Source organism: Clupea harengus, chromosome 21, assembly GCF_900700415.2.
Source record: "Clupea harengus chromosome 21, Ch_v2.0.2, whole genome shotgun sequence".
Classification (NCBI taxonomy): domain Eukaryota; kingdom Metazoa; phylum Chordata; class Actinopteri; order Clupeiformes; family Clupeidae; genus Clupea; species Clupea harengus.
Genome location: NC_045172.1, coordinates 3,840,652 through 3,861,973, shown reverse-complemented (window position 1 = coordinate 3,861,973; position 21,322 = coordinate 3,840,652). Strand labels below are relative to the sequence as shown.

At 41.4% G+C, this 21,322-nt stretch overlaps 4 protein-coding genes across 8 annotated transcripts; 3 read left to right on the top strand and 1 right to left on the bottom strand.

The window, feature by feature from the left end:
- The first annotated feature begins 1,188 nt into the window (after positions 1–1,188).
- mrpl16 (mitochondrial ribosomal protein L16) lies at positions 1,189–3,480 on the top strand. Its single transcript, XM_012819766.3, has 5 exons — positions 1,189–1,397; positions 1,549–1,620; positions 1,727–1,878; positions 2,042–2,335; positions 2,927–3,480. The coding sequence occupies exons 1-5, from the start codon at positions 1,334–1,336 to the stop codon at positions 3,116–3,118; spliced, it is 774 nt and encodes a 257-aa protein (XP_012675220.1). The 5' UTR covers positions 1,189–1,333; the 3' UTR covers positions 3,119–3,480.
- Positions 3,481–3,520: 40 nt separating this feature from the next.
- On the top strand, positions 3,521–11,974 carry LOC105893356 (centromere protein Q). 5 transcript variants are annotated; one of them, XM_031558788.2, is made up of 9 exons: positions 3,521–3,656; positions 4,087–4,217; positions 6,403–6,457; positions 6,945–7,053; positions 7,213–7,281; positions 8,558–8,687; positions 9,203–9,322; positions 9,934–10,011; positions 11,268–11,974. In XM_031558788.2, the coding sequence occupies exons 1-9, from the start codon at positions 3,521–3,523 to the stop codon at positions 11,421–11,423; spliced, it is 984 nt and encodes a 327-aa protein (XP_031414648.1). In that variant the 3' UTR covers positions 11,424–11,974. The 5 variants fall into 5 exon arrangements, with proteins under 5 accessions (XP_031414648.1, XP_031414647.1, XP_031414651.1 ...); XM_031558787.2 differs by having other exon boundaries at positions 3,521–3,668; XM_031558791.2 differs by having other exon boundaries at positions 3,546–3,656; positions 4,110–4,217.
- Positions 11,975–12,192: 218 nt separating this feature from the next.
- Positions 12,193–13,356, bottom strand: LOC105893251 (C3a anaphylatoxin chemotactic receptor). The gene has a single exon (XM_012819637.3). The coding sequence runs from the start codon at positions 13,354–13,356 to the stop codon at positions 12,193–12,195; it is 1,164 nt and encodes a 387-aa protein (XP_012675091.1).
- Positions 13,357–20,401: 7,045 nt separating this feature from the next.
- Positions 20,402–21,322, top strand: LOC105893252 (tumor necrosis factor ligand superfamily member 11-like). The gene has a single exon (XM_031558848.2). It carries the CDS (start codon positions 20,429–20,431, stop codon positions 20,873–20,875), a length of 447 nt encoding a protein of 148 aa, XP_031414708.2. The 5' UTR covers positions 20,402–20,428; the 3' UTR covers positions 20,876–21,322.

Genomic DNA, 21,322 nt, shown 5'->3' with positions numbered 1-21,322 from the left:
GTTGAAGTGTAATGTTTTCTTATGACTGCTGAACACAGTCAGAGGTGCAATGAAAGCTCTCTATAGTTGGGGAATTGTAGGTAAACAAAAAACTAGGTATCTTAATTTCACAACTTCCCTAAAAGGTATTACTTGCATTATGCAAACAGATATTAATTGTGCTGACTCAGTCACTCTGCCATATCCTGGAGACAGGACAACTGTTAGTAACAACATTCCATTAAGCATAACAAAACAGAGCATGTCCAGAGTTGCCTGTTCTCATTCACACAGTGTGTATTTGAAGAGGAACAGAGGAAAAATGTCTTGCTCATGAGCGAAATATATTTTTATGTGGACACGTCCATGTTCAGCATGCATGGTCATGATTTGGGTGTGTTAGTTATAATGACTGCTAAAACTTGAAGTGCAGCCAAATCACATAGAAAAAGCTTAGGATGAAACCTCCCTACCGCCTGAAACTCATTTCCAGAAAGGTTTTGGACATTTTTTCTTAAAGATACAATCGTGTTTCAATCCCTCCAGTAGACACCAAAGTGTAACTTCCAAGTAATCGCCCAAAAAAGAGAGACACTATTTCAGTTTAAAACAAATGTATATGTAAAATGACAATGCAGATGAAAAGAGAAGGTGTTGCTTATTGCCCAATATGCTCAATATTACACAAGACAATACTTGTCCAAGCATATTTCTGTTTAAAATCAACCACACATACCAAGACCATAGATTAATATGCTAATCTAATACTACACAGTCACCCGTTTATTTTGGATTGAGTGTTTGAGAGAGCAAGTTTGAATCTACCACCTCATAAGTGTGAACAGCACACACACACACCACCACCACCATGACTTGACCAAAATTACAAAATAAGGGATTAAAAATCAAATTAGTCTCTTAATTCTTTAATCTGTTAAGGGTACAGCAAGTAGTTCCTATTTAAATTAATCAATACTAAAAATCTTCATATAACTGGATTTTGCATTATACTGGCTCTGTAAATAGGAGGCAAAAGAATGCACCTGGTGTTCTTTCGCAATATGATCATTATAATAATGAATCTATTTTCTAACAACAGATAGTGTTTTGTGCACCACTAAGTAGTAATCAAATCCCAATGTCAAAGGATACATTTAGATTCTTGTGCAAAAAAAAAAAAAAACAGGAAAAGAAATCTAGCATGTGTTTCAAGCCGACGGCTTTTACATAGGAACCGGATGTGTGATGACGACCTTGTTGGAAGCAGGAACATGAGCACTGTAAACAGAACACATGTATTATAACGAAAAATATCATTAGTTAGTTAATTGCACACATTTTAGTTATTGTAACCATGTTTGCGAGCCTCAGAACCGCATTCTGTGGATTAGCAATCGGAAGGACAACAGGATATTCAGGTAAATTGGATAACGCTAGCAAGCTAACAACCTGTCATATACCTAATGTTATAGCTTTCAGTAGGACTGAAAAGTTGTCTCTCCCGTAAAATTGAAGTAATGTAGGAGTTTCATGATCAAGTGTCATTAAGGTTTTTTCCCTCCGCTGCAGGTGGAGCGTTGAACCATATAAAAGTGATCTCTGTGGGACTGAAGACCTACGAAGTACCTCCAGACTATAGCAGTAACTATCAACCTATCGCCTTTTTATGTAATGTACGTGTCTCATCTGTAATGTATAATTTCTTATTATTTCGTTTGTTGTTAACATACACTTTCTATTCATATAGATGTGGTTCTGCCTGAGAAACCGAAACTTAAGTTCATCAATAAAGTGCCCAATTTCAAAAAGGCAAAGAAGGAGATGAAGAGACTGAAGGACATCCAGGGCCCTGCCAAAGGAGCTGACAAATTCACCGAAAAAGGCCAATATGGCATTGTGGTGAGTGCCATACATAGATTGTGTGGTACTAGATAGGTTTTATCCTGCTGTTGAGCATGATGCATAATATAATATAATCAGTTGTACAGAAACAGTGTTATGTGTTTGAGATCATTCATAAATCATTCATAGATTTTAAATGTACATACTTGCTCATTCTTAGGCCCTTGGAGGAGGCTTCCTGCACTGGGGTCACATAGAAATGATGAGGCTGACCATAAACCGGCGCATGGACCCACGAAAAACCTTTGCCAACTGGCGCATCAATGCCCCTTACAAACCAATCACTCGTAAGGGTCTAGGCCAGAGAATGGGAGGGGGCAAAGGTGCCATCGACCACTACGTCTCGCCAGTGCGTGCTGGCCGCATGGTGCTGGAGTTGGGAGGCAAAATCGAGCTGGGGGAGGTTGAACCAGTGCTCATCGAGGTGGCCAAAAAGCTGCCATTTCCTGCTAAGGTTGGTTGTCAGCCATAGCTCAATTTGAAGTGTTGCGTGAAGTATAAACGTGCAGTCCTTGATTCTAATCCAGTACACTTTTTGTCATATTCAGCTAATTTCTCCTCATGGTCCTCTATCCGTTCTGTGTGTGCAAACTTTAATGATCTGCTCAAATTTAAGCAACAAAGTTGAATTCAATCTTATTTATATAGCGCTCCATTTTTTTAAATGGAGAAAGCCAGCATTTAAAGTATAGGTTGTAGAAGAGCTTAGTGGGTATACAATGTGTTCATAATAGCAGCATGCATTTATAATGGCCATACTACATATTGAGGGTTGGAATGTACTCATGGGGTTCATATTAATAGAATGAGCAGATAATTGTGATCGTATTAGCAGAGAAATTAATAGTTAGGCTGGCAGTAACACTAACAAAGCTCTTATATAGTTCAGTTGAAGTCTTTTAAGAGGTAAATGAATAAAATAAAGAACACATATTGAGCAAGCTTATGGTGCAATATTGAAACGAGATCATTTAAAAACACATTTCAGTACCACTTCACTACTGGATCATCGTACTGGTCTAACCTTTGGATTCTGTTCCTGTAGGTTGTGAGCAGGGAAAGTTTGGCATCCTTACACAAGGAACAGGAAGACAAGGCAACAAATAACCAGAATCCCTGGACCTTTGAGCAGATTGCTAAGGGAAACATGATGGGGATCCGGAAGGTCCTAAGTCCCTTCGATCTACACAACCACGGCCGCTATACTGGAAAGTTCTACAACCCAGACAGGGTCTGAACTGCTGACCTTGCAGTTGTATAGGCCCAAGGGAGTCATGACTGAATGCAGATTGCACTGGACTTGAAGCTCTCTTTCATTTAAGACTTCCCTTGAGTCTAGACATGTAAATTATACATGCAGTCATCCCCAGACAAAATGATACATGAACAAGAGTACCGCCCATGGGACTGGATTAGATCCTCATGGTGATTTGTGGGACTCGCTGTCCTTTGATGAAACATTGATGTCCTCTGACATTAGCTGTTATTATTTTCACCACACAAATGGGAGGTGCTGTGTTATACAGTAAAAGAGTATGCAAACTTTGTTTCTGTGCATGACAGTGTTTATGTATGATTAAATTGGTTTATTGACAAAAAGTACATTGTAGATTTTTTTTCTAGGAATATGAGGATGTAAATGTACATTAAACTACACGTTGCGAGTGCAATATGGTTAGTGTGGTTGACCTTCTTAACATGGCCGACGGTCGATACAAATCAGGTATTTGCGCATGTGCCGTACATAGTGGTTTGGAAAGATTTGCCGCGAAGCGGTGAGTTGAATGGTGTGTATGTTTGTTTCTTACTTTGTGACGGGGAAAAGGTGATAGAAGTAATACGTTTTAATTTAGCACAAACATAAGCATTGCCAACCGCTAAAAATAAACCTTAGTTTTGCTAGGTTGTTTGTGCACTGTTTGATGTGACGTTAGCCTGCTATAGCTAGCTACGCTGTTTGTTGTCATCTTAGTTGTCACTGATCTTCTAAGTGTAATCTTTGCAGGTCGTCTTGATATCAGCTACCATTATAAGTTCGTTCAGTTATACCATTTTAACTTTGAAAACGAACTAAACATTTGTTTAGTGTTGAATATATAATAATATCAGTCTATCATTAGTCAAACCTATGGTTATTCAAGGGTGTAACATGGCTCTTGTTTTGAAAATGAAGTGGCTAGAATGATTGAATTCTTACTTTTGTAGAATTGTGGCTGTGCTGCTGTCAGTTGACGAGATTCATTATGAAGCCGGCCAGAGGGTCTGGAAGAAAATCCACACAGGGCCCAATCGGCAGAGGGCGGAGTACAAAAAAGAATGTTCACACAACTTCTGAGGTAGGCGCGAGTTTAGGTATCAACTTTCCTAACTAACTTTACAGTAATGTTCTTGTTACTTGGGCTACACTGGCTGTTTGTGACTAAGGAAACATTCAAAGCCTATACTTTTGAATAGGGTGACCAGACATCCCCGTCTTCCAGGGACAGTCCCCAGAAATGTCTCAGTTTTTAAGTGAATTAAAAACAGACCGCTACAACAGCTTCATATCACTCTTCTTCTACTAACACCTTGCTCGCCTACTTTTAGAAAAAACTGCTGTGTAAAATTTTTCCAGAATCTAGCAAGGGGGTCAAGTAAATCTACAACATCACCTCAAATGCTTTTCAAGCCAGGAGGTAACCCAGGTATTAAAGAAGGGATGGGGTTACGGGATTTAGAAATCATACTACCAGGTGATTGGTAGCTGATTCGTATAGGCATACAGCCTCTTTGAATTTAGGTCAGTGTATCATTTTGATACCCAGTTTTATCAGTTGGCCTTCACTATAGTTTATTACAGTACCACAGTTACCATGGTCAACATACATTAATCCGGAACTGTCCCCTTTTTATTTTATAGATAAAAACATTAGATATTTTAATGACATTTTGACCGAACTGGATATGTCCCCGGTTTCAGAAATCTGGTCAAACTTTTGACAATTTGGACCTACCTGTAATAATATTGTATATAATGTATTATATTGTTTTCACACCTGCGCCTTTCTGTACATCAAGCTTATTGTTTCTTACATCTGTTAATACCACTCTCCCAGCTTGGGGGTCACTACCTTAAAGGCACAGTGTGTAGTTTTTAGGGGCATCAAGTGGTGAGGTTCCTGAATTTCAATTAGCTGAATACCCTTCCCTTTTCAAGCATGTGTTACTACCTACAGTGGTCCTCAAATGCCATAAAAATGTGAAAAGCCCTATCTCGAGACAGTGTTTTGGTTTGTCCCACTGTGGAAACATGGTGGCGCAATATGGCGAACTTTGTGGAAGAAGACCCACTCCCTATGTAGATATGAGGGGCCCATTCTAAGCTAACTAAAACACAACAATTCATAGCTACAGCTAAGGATACACTAATGAAAACATAATTATGAATACTGTATTCAATTTATATGAAGATATGCCACTAAAAACTACACACTGTACCTTTAACACCAGTCTCATCATCATTCAACCTCTCGCTACTTGGGCCAGTTCACACTTTCTGCTTGGACCCCAACAATCGCTGTTTGCGGCGATATTTAAAGTTATTATTATGATGGTCTATACCCCTGTCCTGTTATAAATGTCAAAACCTTACATTTATCATTGTTTTCAAGTATATTCTTGCCTTCCGCTAATAATGCTTCATCTTATACATACATGCATATTTGTCATGCATAGTACATTTGTCACAGAGTACCACGGATACTGTTTCAGAGGGGGGGCCTTTATAGGATCTTAGCTGAGACTAATCTGGGGAGAACTGTTGGGAGATAGCTAGCAGGAGCTAGCTGAGTATGGTCCATCAAGGCATTTTTTTTGTTTCTTGGACAGTATTTTGTTTGATCAAAAATGCAGTGCTGTCGCTGTTACTAAAATGTACATCTCTCTCTTTGGCACCACCCTCGATCATCTTGGCCACAACCTTTATACAAAGCAGCTCATATTGTTCCTTAAGTGTACATACAAGGGTATTTCTTTCCTTATGTTACTGTAATTTGCAGTATATATGTAGGTGTGTTTCAAATCAGTTCACACACCTGCTGATGGAGATATTTCATAACAGTGTGATTTATGAATACATAAGAGATACTCAGACCTGTAGGGTTCCAACAGTGTTATTTGTAGATGGAGGTGAACGGTCCTCCACAGTTTAATACAATACCTGGCGGTTTTTGATGTGATTTTGTGGTAAAGATGTGTAGGTAGTATATGCAGTAGGACAGAATAACAGTAGACCTGTCTAATTAGTATTATTGTGTCATTTTTTCCCAATCTTCATGCTTCTTCTTAAAGCATAACGTGACTTTTTATAATATGGCAAAATCATTCCAAAAAATTAGTTGTCTGAGGATGGTAGAGTTCCACGCTGCACAGTTAAGGCCAAAGTAATGATACAGATCACAACTGCTTAACAAACCAGTAGATGATGGCACCTCTGTAGATTGATGTGATACAGGTAAATGACATAACACTGAAATGTTTCAGGAGGCTGGTCACAGCAGTGAAGGAGTGAAACGACAGCAAGTCACGAAAAGGAAACGTAAGTGGAATTAAGAGGAATTTTAAAGATGTTGGTGGGATAAAAGGGCTCTTAAATATTATTGCAAGGGTTCTTTTAACTTTCACGGTCTTCTAACATTTCCTTTCATTGTTGTTGTCGATTATTTTTGTCATATCTTGTCATATCTTGTTATATCTGATATCCATATCACAAATAGATTATACCACAATCTGAAATCTTTTGACATACCATTCATTCACGTTGTCTTATTTAATTAATCACTATTATAAGTCAATTGTAACTAGTCAAGTCACCAAAGCCTTGGCAATCTGAGTGCATTCCCTACATGCCAAAACATGTATGGAAGGAGAGACTGATCATTACTACACTGTTTTGATCACTACTACTTTGGTAGGTGTGCCAAATACAAATTTGCAGCATGCAGAAAGAAATGTCCCTGTTTGTTGTCTGCATATTCTGAACTGTGTTTATGAAAGCTGGTATATTTATGTCCTCCCGTCTACAGAGCCTCTTTCATCAGTCAACGCTAGAAGAATCAAAGGTCGAGAGAAATGGAAACGGTTGGCTCAGCCTGTCATCTCTGCCATAGATAAGATGCTGAGTCTTGCAGTGCTGTGAGTGCTAGCGTGATAAGCTGTTTTATCAGATCTGATCGTGGTTATGGTGGCGGGATATGTTTGCTATTTTATTCACACTTCTAAAGTTTTTCTCTCTCTTTCTTTCTTTCTTTCTTTCTTTCTTTTACTTTCTTTCTCTCTCTCCACCTTCCTCAGCTCTGTTCTGTCGATGAAACTGAAGGAGAAAGATGAGACACAGAAACATCTGAACATTCTGAAAGAAAGGTACGTGTAGTTGTCATCCTAAATATGCAAAAACCATATACACACGATATACACACACATACGTACATGAACCAACAGACATGGAAGATCGGGGTTTGGTGTCACCCTGACTCCGGGGCCAGTATCCCCATCACCAGGAAGCCCTTTTACCCCAGTCAGACCAGCAGCTTGAAGGTGTAGTCCTTGATCATAACACATTACACGGTTCGTCAAATTCAGTTTAATTGTCCTCACCTGCCTCTAGCTATCTATTACGTGTGTGTACATCCTAGCGCTGTGAATGGTAAATTGGCTCTGACCAAGCCAGCCAATCAACACCAAGCCATACACTATTCCAGCCAATCAACACCAAGCCATGCACTATTCCAGCCAATCAACACCAAGCCATACACTATTCCAGCCAATCAACATTTTGCTTCATTAGCATGGAAGGGAGGGTTGTAATTTGATAGGCTGTTCAGCTCACATATCAACAACCCTCCACCAGAATTGAGGACTGCACCTTTGAAACCAAATGTATGCTTTTGTCATAAGCCCTATCACACAGAACTATGTCTACAGACAATGTGCATTAATGCTGTAGAGATTGGTTACTACAGATGTCTCCAAATGAGTTGTAAACGCACATACCATGATCTACAAATGGCCAACAATTTACAATGGGTTTTTCTATCCACAAATAAAGAACTCCTTACTTGTGACTTACGAGATATCATTTGAATAAACGCATGATTTGTACAAATTAATGTCTATTATAATGTCTGCAAATATATGCTAAATATATACTTTTGTAAAAATGCATCATACTTTGCGTGTCCATTTGTTGTGAAATGTCATTTGTAAATCTGTAATTCTGTGTATGAAGTGTTGAATCTGCATTTGTGGATCATCCAACACACGCATTCATCTCAGCTTCCACTGATGTCATTTTGAGACATTCTTTTCACCTTTTTTCACGGTTCACACACGAATAGGTCCACAAATGTAGATTCAAGACTTCACATGCAGAATTGCAGATTCACAAATGACATTTCATCACAAATACACATGCAAAGTATGGTGTATTTTGAGAAGTTATAAAGCATACATTTACAAATAAATATGACTGTACAAATCATAGTATGATTATTCTAATGAGAACTTATAGGTCACAAGTAAGGGGTTCTGTTTGTGGGGTTCTTGGTTCTGTTCACGAATTTCACAGAGTCTGATTGACACCGAAAAGTTTCTTTTTTTGTGTTTAGTTTAGGATAACATATTCACTCCCTCTGCACAGATTCCTGGCCAGCTGTGCCCAGCTCACAGTCCCCCCACGAAAACAAGTTGACCTGGGTCACGTGTCGCGCCAGTACCAGGTTGAGAGCTTGAAGGCTGAAGAAGGGGAGAAGAGACTCAAGTCACTGGAGGTGAGGGGTGAGGGAGGGATGGGGCAGTATTTAGAAGAAGGTGGAGGGAGGGAGGGGGCAGTATTTAGAAGAAGGTGAGGGAGGGATGGGGCAGTATTTAGAAGAAGGTGAGGGAGGGAGGGGACAGTATTTAGAAGAAGGTGAGGGAGGGAGGGGGCAGTATTTAGAAGAAGGTGAGGGAGGGAGGGGGCAGTATTTAGAAGAAGGTGAGGGAGGGAGGGGGCAGTATTTAGAAGAAGGTGAGGGAGGGAGGGGGCAGTATTTAGAAGAAGGTGGAGGTTAGGGAAGGAGGCAGTAGGAAGGAATGAGATAGGTGGCATGTATGAATTATGGTATAGTGAGAGTGTGTATTTCAAGAAATGAATCAAGCAGATCATAATATGAGTTTCTAAGAGTGAGTTTTCCATCTGAGGCTGGTTTTGGTGTGTTGGTATATGTGCATATGCAAATATATGTTTAACTGTATTGGTGATTTGCGTTTGTGTGTGTGCTTGTGCGTGCGTGTGTGTGCTCAGGAGAATCACAGATCTGTAGTCAGTACCCTGGAGGAGATGGAGGTGACGAGGGACAGACTGGACGAAGAGTGCAGGATCCTGAGATCCAGGATGGAGGAACAGGAGGAGAATTCACAAGAAGTAAGCACACACGCACACACACGCACACACACACACACACACACACACACACACAAAAACACACATACACACACACACACACACACATATAAACGGCCACACACACATATAAACGGCCACACATTGACTCTTGAGAATTTGGATGTGGTTTTGTGTTCTCAGCAGTAAAACTCATAGCAAGGATTGCATAATATCTGGCATCGGAACAAGGTTGTGACAGTTGCTGGGAAAACTTCACCATTCAATAAATTCAGTGTATCAATTAATTTTTTGTCCATTAGATTCAAACTTGTTAAAGTGATAATCTGACGTCTGCTTGTATCTTGTATGCATATATATATATATATATATATGCAATTGCTATATCAAGTATATATATTCATCTGTACATAAACTTACACACACACAAACATTCACAGGCACATACTGTATACATACATACTCACACACACACACACACACACACACACACACACACACACACACACAGGTTATTGCAAGGAAAAAAACTTACATCATCATGGCCATCATACTTCCCAGAAGTACCTTGCTAGAGGAACTAGTGTTCAAGTGAACTAGTGATCAAAATGTCACTTATTACTTTTCTTTAGGTTCTACAGAGGAGAGAGCAGACGGTTCTGCATCTCCCTCCTCTGCCACCCCGCTCAGACACGGAACAGCCACTCCAGGTTAGAACCGCAGCAGCTGTACTTTGTGATGAAAGGTTCATGTTGCATCAGATGACCATCGACATTTTTTGGATTTTGTCTGGTTTTGTCTAGTTCCACAAAACTGTATCTCATATCCCCTTTTAGAACATTTTAGGTACGGTTCTCTTGCATAGCTAAGACATGGTAGACATGTGGTCAAGCAAAAATGCCTGTCTCTGAACTCTTCAGAGAGCACTTCCCGTCCTAACTGGCACTTCGACTAGTGCGTAACTTGCAATTACAGCAGTTACACTTCTGCACTCTTTCTTTCTTTTTATTTCATTTTGTTATATTTCTAATGTAAAGTAGTATTTATTTATTGTTACACCAGGTTCTATTGCTCGTAGCTTGAATATTCTCTCCCTTGTACGTCGCTTTGGACAAAAGCGTCTGCTAAATGACTAAATGTAAATGTAAATGTAAATGAACTCTTGCACCAACTGTCTCAATTTGTCAACACCACTACCCTCTTCAAATGCTAAGGCAACTTAGTGTTGCCTAAGCTATTGCAACTTGTGCAACCGTTGGATTATATGAATGCCCATACACAGAAAATGACAAACAAGTAAAAGATAAGACTGTGAGAGTTCTACACAGTTCAGTGAAAAGATGCATCCAGTGCAGCTCAGTTGTAGGGGCCATCAGCAGGGCTCCTTGAGAGTCTCCGTACTTAGAGTGGAGAGAGAACATAATAAAGAAATGGCCTTTTCATCAGAAACAGGAAGTCCTGTTGGGGCCTGTGGTTAATGAGTCCCGCCGCCCTTCTTCGAGCAAGAAAAGCCACTTACCTCACAGGAAGTTGATAATACATCACACTTATTTGTCTGTCCCTCTGGAGAGTCCTTTTTTGCAATTGCTAAAAAAACAAACAAAAGGATTTCAGCATTCATTTCATCATCATCATTATTTATTCAGGGAGAATTGACTCTTGAGAATTTTCGATGTGGTTTTGTGTTCTCAGCAGTAAAACTCATAGCAAGGATTGCATAATATCTGGCATGGGAACAAGGTTGTGACAGTTGCTGGGAAAACTTCACCATTCAATACATTCAGTGTATTGTCATCAATTCATTTTTTGTCCATTAGATTCAAACTTGTTGAAGTGATAATCTGACGTCTGCTGATATCTTGTATGTATGGATGCAATAGCTGGGCATTTCCTCATTGGTTAAATGCCTTTTGCATGTTAGCACCAGGAGCTGTGAATCGACTAACATATCTGCATCTTTACTCAGGAACGACTGATGAAGTCGGTGCCGAACGGGGCCGTCATGGCTAAAGCGCTGCAGAATATGCCAGAAATCCAGCAGATGAAAACGTTTATGGGGCTCGCGCACCAACATGCCGATCGGTGGCTAACTGCACTCAACAGCCAAAGTCAATCGACTTAAATGAATCAACATACCTTGCCTAATGGCATCTCCGCCCTTGTGATCTATCTCTCTCAGTCCTTATACACCTGTCATGCTCTGTGTGGTGTCCTTAAAGATTTCTGCAGTGCATGGTAAAAATGTTTTCTCCCCCCTCTGTTTTTCGTGTGTTGAACTTGCTTGAGTGTAGTTCTAAAACAGGTTCTGCTGGCCTCTTCTACTGTTTTACTTGCATTTCGTTCCATTCACTTCAAAGTATTTGCACTTTGAAACTGGAATTTCTTCATCAGATATCTCAGCTGTGTAATACCACCTGTGCAGTGTGTGATCCTCACCAATTTTCCAATCTTTCTCCCAACATCCAAGACTGTTGTTTAGTTATTCAGATAATCTTTTCGTTTTAATGCATTCATTGCAAGTCAAAGTATAAAATATTGCCAAAAATAAATCAGAGCTATTTTAGTTTTAGTTTAACTAAAGACATAAAGACAAAACAATGTATGAGAACAGACAGTATAGAAACAGAACAAATGTTACATTCATAAGATAAACAATAAACATGCTTGGCTTGCTTTCTTGGTTTTTGTCATTTTTTGTCTGAAATCCCTCAAGTTAATCCCATGTCCTTGAAGAATGGCCAGGGAAAAGCCTCATAACGCAGTCTGGTCCATGGCAGTTTATGCAGTTCTTTCAAAACAAGTTAGTACAGTTCATTTAAGCAGATACAGTGTCCAGTTTAAGTGCCCATTTTGAATTGCTACTGTTACCCGATCATCTCCTCCCCACCGAGTTAAATCTGGGAGTCCTTACGGCGCAGTGATTTCCTACGCAGTGACTCAGAGTTGTCCTCATTGAAGATTCGTTCCACCGCGGAGAGCATGGAGGCACGCATAGTGCGTCCGAGGCCTCTTGCTGCGAACACGTAGAGCACAGGGTTAAACATGCTCTTTACGTACACCAGGAAGAGCGACACGTAGTAGCCCTTCACCGCCACGCCGTTCATGTCCTTCCAGCCCTGCTTCGCTGAGAGCCAGCGCAGGAATCGGAAGGTGAAGTAGGGCACCCAGCAGGTGAGGAAGAGAAGCATGGTGAGCACCAGCACACGGTAGAGACGCGCCATACGCCGGGCCGTGTAGGACTGAGCAGCCGAGGCAGAGGTAGAGCCGGATCCCGGTGACACCAGCGTCGGAGATGTCATCATGGACGCCGTCGGCGTCATCGCCCCGGTGCGCCGGGCACTGATCAGTACCGCGAAGTTGCAGGACAGAAAGATGACCATAGGCAACAGGAAGCCAAAAATCGTCTCGGTGATGAAGAAGCCATTGCCCGTCTTAGACTTGGGGGAACTTTCCAGGCATTGCAATTTGCCTCCCCAGTCCTGTAGCTCAGCGGTATAGAGGTACGGCGCGGCCAGGCAGAGTGCCAGCAGCCAGAGCAGGCCACATGTCAGCGGCACGGCCCAGCGTGGGCGCTTATGGCTGGCCCAGACGGGTCTGAGCAGGCACAGGCAGCGCTCCAGCGCCACGGCACAGAGCAGGCAGGCGGCAGCGTACAGGCCCAGGCCACGCAGGAACATCACCAGCCGACACGCATGCAGGCCCAGCGGCCAGGAGAAGCGGTGCGCGAGGTAGCCCAGCATGAGCGGCGTGCGCAGCAGCAGCACCAGGTCGGCCAGCGCCAGGTTCACCACATACACGCGGAAGCTGCTGGCCCCCCGCCTCTCCCCACCGCTGCGGGTGGACGCCGAGCACCAGCGTCGGACACCCAGCACCCACACCACCAGTAAGTTTAGGGGCACGCCCACCAGGATAATGACCAGCGTCACAATGATCTGCAGCACACGCGACGGCTCCGACATCCAGGGGTCCGCCGCCATGGTGGTCGCCATGGTGACGTTGGCACGGGCTGAGCTGAGGGAGAAGCTGCCATTGAAGGGGTGTGCCAGGGTAGACATGGGAAGGCTCTGAGGATGAAGGAGGAAGAAGCTGCTCAGAAAACACATGAGGCACAAGCTGGTACTTGTGTCAGGTTCTGCATGTCTTTCAGTTTCAACTGTCAACAAGTTTTATTGAAATTCAATACACCATGTGTAAACACAAAACCAGGGTTGGTAGGGTAGTAAAGTAGGCTATAGGCAACATGTTGCTGAAAACAGGTTATATTTAACATACCCCTATAGTTTTGGTATGTAGTCACTTTTTATTTGTTTTCAAGTTTTAAAGCACATTTGAATAGAAACGACTACTGTGGTGGTTAATATGGAAATAGCTTAAGTAATGTATGTATGTATTTATTTATTTAACTATGTTATATTATTCCTCAGGCCAAGCAGCTATAAAGTTTACTGTGAGCATGGTGAAATACAGCTATTGTAAATCTGATTAAAAGAGAAAGCTGTCTAGAATGACTGACGAATGATGAGTTGCAAAGTGAGTTGTTCAGCATTTGCAGCACAGAAAAAATGCATTATTAACTCAAACTGCATTTTGATTATCTTCCCTGTGAAGTGCGAGGCCCTCTTGTGTCAATGATTGCTCTCCTATACACCACTGCCTGGTGTTCGTTCAGGCTCTTCCTTCTAACTATGAGCAAATACAATAGTTTTTCCAGAGCAGGGATGAACACTGTTTAACCCCACCTTGGATCTAGAAGGAATTTTCTAATACATTTTTAGAAAAAAAGACACAATATATCAGTTTCTCCAATTTGGATCTCTGTCGATCAGGTGCGCCTGTTGGCATGCCATTGTTACCGTTGAGCACATTTGTAGTCAGGTGAAAGGAATGTTCTCCCTCATGCCTCCAGGCTGTGTTAAGTGCTAAATGCTCTGCACCTTTCCAGGCCTGTCTCCGCCTATCCAGTACGTATGTATGGTATGAGAACGCACCTTTTTTTTTAAAAAGGGCTCTCAGTACTGAAGTGTGTCCGGCAAATTAAACTGAAAATAAACAGAGAAGGTCATAAAAGAGATAAGACCGCTCTAGTGAAGTAGATCAGCTTACCTTCTGACTGATGTGAAGATGAAGGGATGAAGATATTTTTCTTTTTTTCCCTCCCCTGTAAGCACAAGCTGGAGGTGTGAGGCCGCGTGTGAGTCGTAGACTGAGACAGGGAAGGAGTGTTTCTTCACGTCTTGACTTATCAGTAGAATCAGAGTGGGTGTGATTACGTTTGACTTTCTGTTAGAGAGAGAGTGTGTGTGTGTGTGCTTGCTTGCTAGTGCTTCCTCTGAGCTTTGATTGCAACACTTCAGCATTGAATGGCATTGCATCGATGGGCAGAGCCTGTTCAGCCCATCCACGAGAAGGTGTGTGTGACTCAGCGCTGTCCTTCAACTCTGTGACCTGTGAACTCTGTTCCAATAGAACATCAATTATGATGCACGGTTTTCTCAAAATTACAACCCATTGTGCTAATTTGTAATAAACATTTCCCTTTTTCTTCTTCAAACCACCTGTACTATCAGGCTGCCGTAGTTCTCATTTGTGCCATCAAATACAAAGCGGTCCACCCCAATCACTTTCTGTGAGTTCTTGTATGAGAACCTCTTTATCAGCTGCCATAACCTCCAGACACAAAAACTGTTTTTCCCCCCTCACCGTCTCACTACTAACCCACTGTAGCATATATAGCATATATATTTATCCCTGCACTTCTTGCACTCTCCACTTCTTCTTTGCACTATTGTTGTGTAACATTTCACAGCTACTGTATATAGCCATTCCGCCTTGTATATACTTTCTTAAACTTCTTAGACCGTTGCACTGTTGGTTTTGTTTTGTGTTGTAATGTATATTTTGTGTAAGCACACTGAGAGCCACTTTACCAAGTCAAATCCCTTGTTTGTGCAAACTTACTTGGCCAATAAAACCTGATTCTGATTCTGATATGTTTCAAAAGAGAAACAGTGACTTTGGGTTCACACACACACACTGTACTGCTTCTGTATGCAAAATGCTGCTCTAGTCATTTTCCTCCATGTACTTCTGATAAATGTGTCTCTGTATGTGTGTTTGTGTAACATATTGCCCAATGTTACTTCCTTTTTTCCCTCTCAGGCAGGCCTCTCATCCACCACAGGATGTTTAAAGCACTGAACCACCATCTTGCCATTTTCTGTTGCACCAGCTGTAACCACTCTCATCACTTAAGAGAGCTACTCTTAAGCATAAAAGGAGGAAATAATTTAATTTTCATATGATTATAATATGATTTTAAAATATGTAAACTTTCCCGATGTAGTAGGATACGTTTTCTTTGCCCAAACAAGTCTTGCCTAGATCCACAGCTGTGCTGGGCAGGTTAATGTGGTTTAATATCAGAAATGTCTAGAGCAGGTAATAATATACAAGAGAATTTGCAATAGAATGTGTGTGTGCGTGTCTTGTTGTGTGGGAAATACAGGTAGGTGAGTGTGTGTAGTTCCTGAATGAGCATACATTCGAAATTCATCAGAAAAGCCCTCCCCAAGATGGTGAAAGTCGTCCACACAAGTTTTGATATAACTCTTATCAGACCTTTCTGTGTGCATGACAGCTTATTCTTCCCACTTTATTGCATATTCCATTGTAATAAACATTTTGCTGTCAATATATTTTCCATAGGAATCTGCACAACTACTTCCTTAATAGACCCAGAGCTGTTATGAATGTTAAAATTAAATCAATAGCTACCCAAACCTCACATGGTTTTATACATGTAATGTATTCAAGCAGTTCAACAGGGTCACCTTGCAAGGACCTGTCAGGTGAACATAATTACTGTAGTGTGACCAGTGGCGGCTGGTGATTTATTTTGGGGGGGGGGGGGGGGGGGGCGCAATCATAGACGTATATAGACTATAGGCGGAGTTGGGCAGTGCGATTTAAATAGCACTCCACAATGAGAAAACAAAAACACAAGAGAGGTTTTGAGTAGAATATATTAAAAAACAAAAGATTTATTTCATGAAAACACAGTGCTCAACACTGTCCACTAACAACTCAACAAACTGTAAAATTGGGCATGAGAGGTTTAGAGCAGAATGGTTTAAGAAACATTGGGTTGGGTTCCAGAGGTTTAAATATTGGGTAGTAGAGGTTTAGAGTAGACTAGATTCAGAAACATTGTGTACAAGTTTAAAACAGAGTAGATAAAAAAAAATTAAAAAAAACACAGGGTGTAGAGGTTTAGAGCAGAATAGAGTGAGAAAGACTGAATGATACCAGTAGTTTAGAGCAGAATAGATTCAGAAATACTGGATTATACTAGAGGTTTAGAGCAGAATAGATTCAGAAACACTGGATGATACTACATGTTTTCGAATGCCAATTTGGTACCCTTCGTCCAACTGCTCTGCAATACTCAGTCTTCCAAAGAGGCTTAGCTTCAGGCTGTTAGTTAGATGGCTGCGGCAAGATTCGTGCTTCTTACATTTATCGTTAAAGTGCTTTAGATCCCTCATCCCCGTTGCAGTCCAGATTGTTTCAGTCCCAGGACTTTGGAACAACAGGCAGGGAAAACAAAAAAACGCATCACTCACTGAACAACCAGCTAACTAGCTCCGGTTAGCATACAGGCTTGAGGAGAAGCTACGGGTGTACGTCCTCCCGCGGTCGATGCTCTGCTGCTGCATTTTTAAATCCGGACGTTCGGGTCCCATGTCTTTCAGTCTCTTCTTATCGACATCTGATCGTCGATTCGAAAGTTTTCAGTCGGCATACTCACAGAATCAAAGTCTCTGCTAGCTATGTTGCTCTCGTAGATACGTGAGATGTATATGGGATGTGAGGGAATGATAAAGGTATCTGATTCGACGAATAGTCCAGTCGCGTTGAAATAAAAAACGATGTCATTGGTCAGGGCGCAAAATTTTGCGCCCCAGGATCGAACTTTCATCCGCCAATGAGAAGCTGTCCTTGCTCAAATGTTGCAGAAAAGTATGAAGGCTCCCATTGACTTCCATTTGGCCGGCGCCCCTCCAGGGAGGAGGGGCTTATCTCAGTGATAACGAATGGCAATATATTATATTTGGTCACATTTAAGTGGTTGTTGGCAGGGGCTTACGGTCTCCCACACACATGTAATGCGTTAACACGGTACAGTTCCTATTTTAGTTGTTTGGTATATAATGTTTTTTTTACTTTTTTGTTTGTTTTCATCTTAAAATTTTAGGAGGGGCGGCGCCCTTGCGCCCTGTATTGACGCACCGCCACTGAGTGTGACAAATGGGCCCACTTCCCAGGTATAACTGCCAGGCCAAAGGCTAGTCATACATTGTCTAATCAATGTATTCTTCCTGTGTGTGTGTGTGTGTGTGCGCGTGTGCGTGCGTGTGTGTGTGTAGGTGTGGCCAGGTGTGAATGAATATGCCTGTGCTTCTATTTTGAGGTAGTGAGGTAGAATGGCAGGGTCACTTTCTTTCTGCTGAACACATGCTCTCAGAAAAGCCCAGACCTTTCTGTGTGTGTTTGTAAGTTTTGGTGTAACTATTAGACCTTTCTGTGTGTGTGTGTGTTTGTGAGTTTTGATGTAACTATTAAACCTTTCTGTGTGTGTGTGTGTTTGTGAGCTTTGATGTAACTATTAGACCACAATGCATGACTGCTTATTCTTCCCTCTTTCATGTGTGCATCTGTGCATAACTTATCATTGCCTCATCATTTTTTGGGGGTGGTAGATTGCTCTTACACGAATAGTATAAACACTTCAGTTCTTAAATCCGTGTCATTCCAGTACATCTGAAACTTTGCACATTGCATAAATGCCCAGAATAATTTATCTTTGTTTCATTTATACAGGAATTCCATAATTCGTTCTGGTAACAATCATCTGTTTCAAATCCACTTCTATGAACCATGAACAGCAGGCTACAAAATAGACAAACATCAGTTATACGTAGGTTATACGTCAACACTATTGAATCGATGACTGATTTATCCTAAGCCAATATCACCACCTGCAGGAATGTAGAAGTACCGTTTAGGATGATAGTCGATGCTCGAAAAAACATGAGACCACCTTTTCTGGATATTACAGAGTGAAATGAACACGCAACTGCATATCATTTCCCACTTTTTGCATTTTACATGTTATGTCCATTTCATTAAACAGTATACTGAGAGTTATATTAAAACTCTTTCAAAGAGAGTTCCAAATAAATAAAAAAATGTTTATAAAAGGACCCTTAGTATAAGCACTAAGTTGCAGTCTTCAGACTGTGGGGCAGTGGAGTTAGGGGAGAACCACAGCTGTTATTGATCTCCATTATCTGATATAAGATATCTGACGGGGGGGAGTTCAGCCAGTAGTCATCTTCTGTATAGAAGTATTTGAATACTAAGCCTCGACGACCGTTTTGCACATCCTCGCTTTCAAAACCTTATTGTAACTTTCCTGCCAAGGGCCGCGAAAAAAGAGAATTCGCTCCAGAAGCAGTAGGAGAGAGGGGTGGGCTTTTCGGCCGAATACTTAACTGTGGTGTGGCAATGCTTAAAGTTTGAGGGTCCTGAAATTCCTATACTCTTGGAGTGACGAACACTGCTGAGAGCTGACATGAATAATTCTCTTGCGTCAAGACTACAGGCAAATTCGCCGGCATCCGTTTCCAGAGTTATCATCATCTTGATGGCATTACTACAAGTTGTAACTTGTGTTATGGTTGTATTACATCTAACGGGACATATTCAGGTCGGTGACAATAGATTCTTGTTGATCCATTGTGCTCGCAATGTCTTAACTTTGTTTTGACGATGGAAACTGCCGTTTCACTATGCTGATTAAGTTATATTTATTGAGAAGTATCAGTATTTCAACACGATTACAAGATGTTTTACTGTGTAAAATAAGTGGATGAAATAGCTATCTCAATTTGCGTGTGTGTTTATTAACTCATAACTGTTGTGCAGCGCACTAAAAAAAAAAGATCTATGAATGTGACTTCCATATGAATCGAGAAAGTATATTTTAAAAGCCCTGTATTTTTTCCAGTGGTGTAGACCATAGGCCTACTTTACATATTCACATCTGTATAGAGTGATTCAATGGGCACTACTTCAAACAGCTGGGCACTTAGTGTGGCTTTGTGGTGGTGCTGTTCTCAACCCACGCTACCTCAAAGGGATTCCAGGTGTGCTTGACTAAACCATGCATGTGTCACAAACTTAACCATGCTTTGTATGTTGTCTCCTTACTGTGATGTTGTGTGGTTTGTGGTTAAGGTGCCTTACGTAGACATACCTTTGTTCAGAAAAGTGCTGAGGTCAAGTGCCTATTTGATGATGTAGCTCACAAAGCTTTCACAAAGGCAATAAGAGAATTTGTAATGGAACGAGTCTTCAACATCCTCAGCTTAAAATACCGTGCCTCTATGTTGTATTATAGCATTCTATGCATTTTAGCGATCAAAGACATGAGAATTGATCTCAGATGTGCTTGTAACACCACCATAGGAATGATGATGTCTTTTTTATTTGTTTTATCCGTGACATGTGGAACTCTTTGAGGGGGGACTTTTAAGTTTTAAACTCTTTGTCTGACAGAGTGACTCAGTCTCTTCTCATTTGTTATAGGCGCAGGGGGATAACAAGAGCCCTATCAAAGCGGAGGCTTTTGTGGATCCCCATAAGAAGCAACCCCTCAGGCCAATTAGGAGACCTAGAAATAAGACCCCAGTGGCTCATCTTCCGATAAAACCATCAAGCACACACACCCAGAGTAAGTGTGTATAGCTCACACCCTGGAGATGTGTGAGTGTCACGACACTGTATGTGGGTAAAGTGAGATTTCAGAAGAATGTGTGTCCGTGTCTCCTTAAAGCTAGTCAGCATGGCTTTGGTCTAGTCAAAAAGTTAAAACATGCACAGAAACAGTACTACCATCAGATATGCCATTTATTATTTTATTTTAAGATATAGCAGTTTGTGATTTGGAGCTACTTTCTCAAATAAATGTTGTATTACTGAAGAATGTCAGAAAGGACACTGATTTCACTGTACTCACTCATTAATGTTCTGTGTCTGTTGCTATCAGGAGAGGTGCGGGCCACTATGATCCACTGGAATGCTGAACAGGGTCTCCTGACCCAGTTTGGTTACCATGACGGGCGGGTCCTGGTCAGAAAACCAGGCCTCTACTACATCTATGCCAAAACCTGTTTCCGTTACTACAATGAGCTGGATCCAGGCGTTACACCTCATCCTCGAGCATCCCCCTTGGACCATCGTCCGGTGGCCACTTCCAGCACAGTCCAGTTGATTCAGTATGTCTTCCATGAGCGGCCCAGTCGTGGCGCCCCTCTCAGGCCGACATTGATCATGAAGAGTGGGGGTACGCAGCGTTGGAAGGTGGGGGGATACCACATGTACTGTCAGCAGCAGGGCAGGACTGTCGCGTTGAGGACTGGAGACGGCCTGTTTGTCCGTGTGTCCAACTCTTGGATGCTTGATCCCGAGGCAGAGGGGAGTTACTTTGGGGCATTTAGGATAAGCCACTGAAGTGAAGGTTTTTTTTTGTGTGAGTTATATACAACAGGTCCTTATTATTGAAATTATTTTACATTATTTGCTTGTGAGAGATACTGTACATAGATAGATGGAGAGAGCGAAGCTGACAAAGAGAGAGAGACTATATTAGTTGTGTTTATCTGTGGTCTCTGAATCTATTCTGTCATGAGGCTTGTTTTATGTCAGGAGACTGGAGACTAGACAGGAACATAGTTGGGCTGCTTGATCTGTGCAGAGGTAGAAATTGCCATTCCCTTTCATTGCCATGACACCAAACATGTTAACAGTCTGTAAAAAAATAGCTTTGTATTATATGTGTTTTCCATAAAACAGTTTTTGACGTTTTTGTAGTGTACACCAAATCACATGATTGTAATGACTTTATGATGAGCATTTGGCTCTAATTTATTATGTTTCCTTTAATATAAACTAAACACA

Bases quoted from the DNA above. Each gene is read 5' to 3' on its own strand.
- mrpl16 (XM_012819766.3), top strand. From the start codon at position 1,334: ATGTTTGCGAGCCTCAGAACCGCATTCTGTGGATTAGCAATCGGAAGG. The intron at 1,879-2,041 runs GTGAGTGCCATA...GCTCATTCTTAG, and splicing joins AAGGCCAATATGGCATTGTG to GCCCTTGGAGGAGGCTTCCT. The intron at 2,336-2,926 runs GTTGGTTGTCAG...CTGTTCCTGTAG, and splicing joins AGCTGCCATTTCCTGCTAAG to GTTGTGAGCAGGGAAAGTTT.
- LOC105893356 (XM_031558787.2), top strand. From the start codon at position 3,521: ATGTACATTAAACTACACGTTGCGAGTGCAATATGGTTAGTGTGGTTG. The intron at 6,458-6,944 runs GTAAGTGGAATT...TCCCGTCTACAG, and splicing joins GCAAGTCACGAAAAGGAAAC to AGCCTCTTTCATCAGTCAAC. The intron at 8,688-9,202 runs GTGAGGGGTGAG...GTGTGTGCTCAG, and splicing joins AGAGACTCAAGTCACTGGAG to GAGAATCACAGATCTGTAGT.
- LOC105893251 (XM_012819637.3), bottom strand. From the start codon at position 13,356: ATGTCTACCCTGGCACACCCCTTCAATGGCAGCTTCTCCCTCAGCTCA.
- LOC105893252 (XM_031558848.2), top strand. From the start codon at position 20,429: ATGATCCACTGGAATGCTGAACAGGGTCTCCTGACCCAGTTTGGTTAC.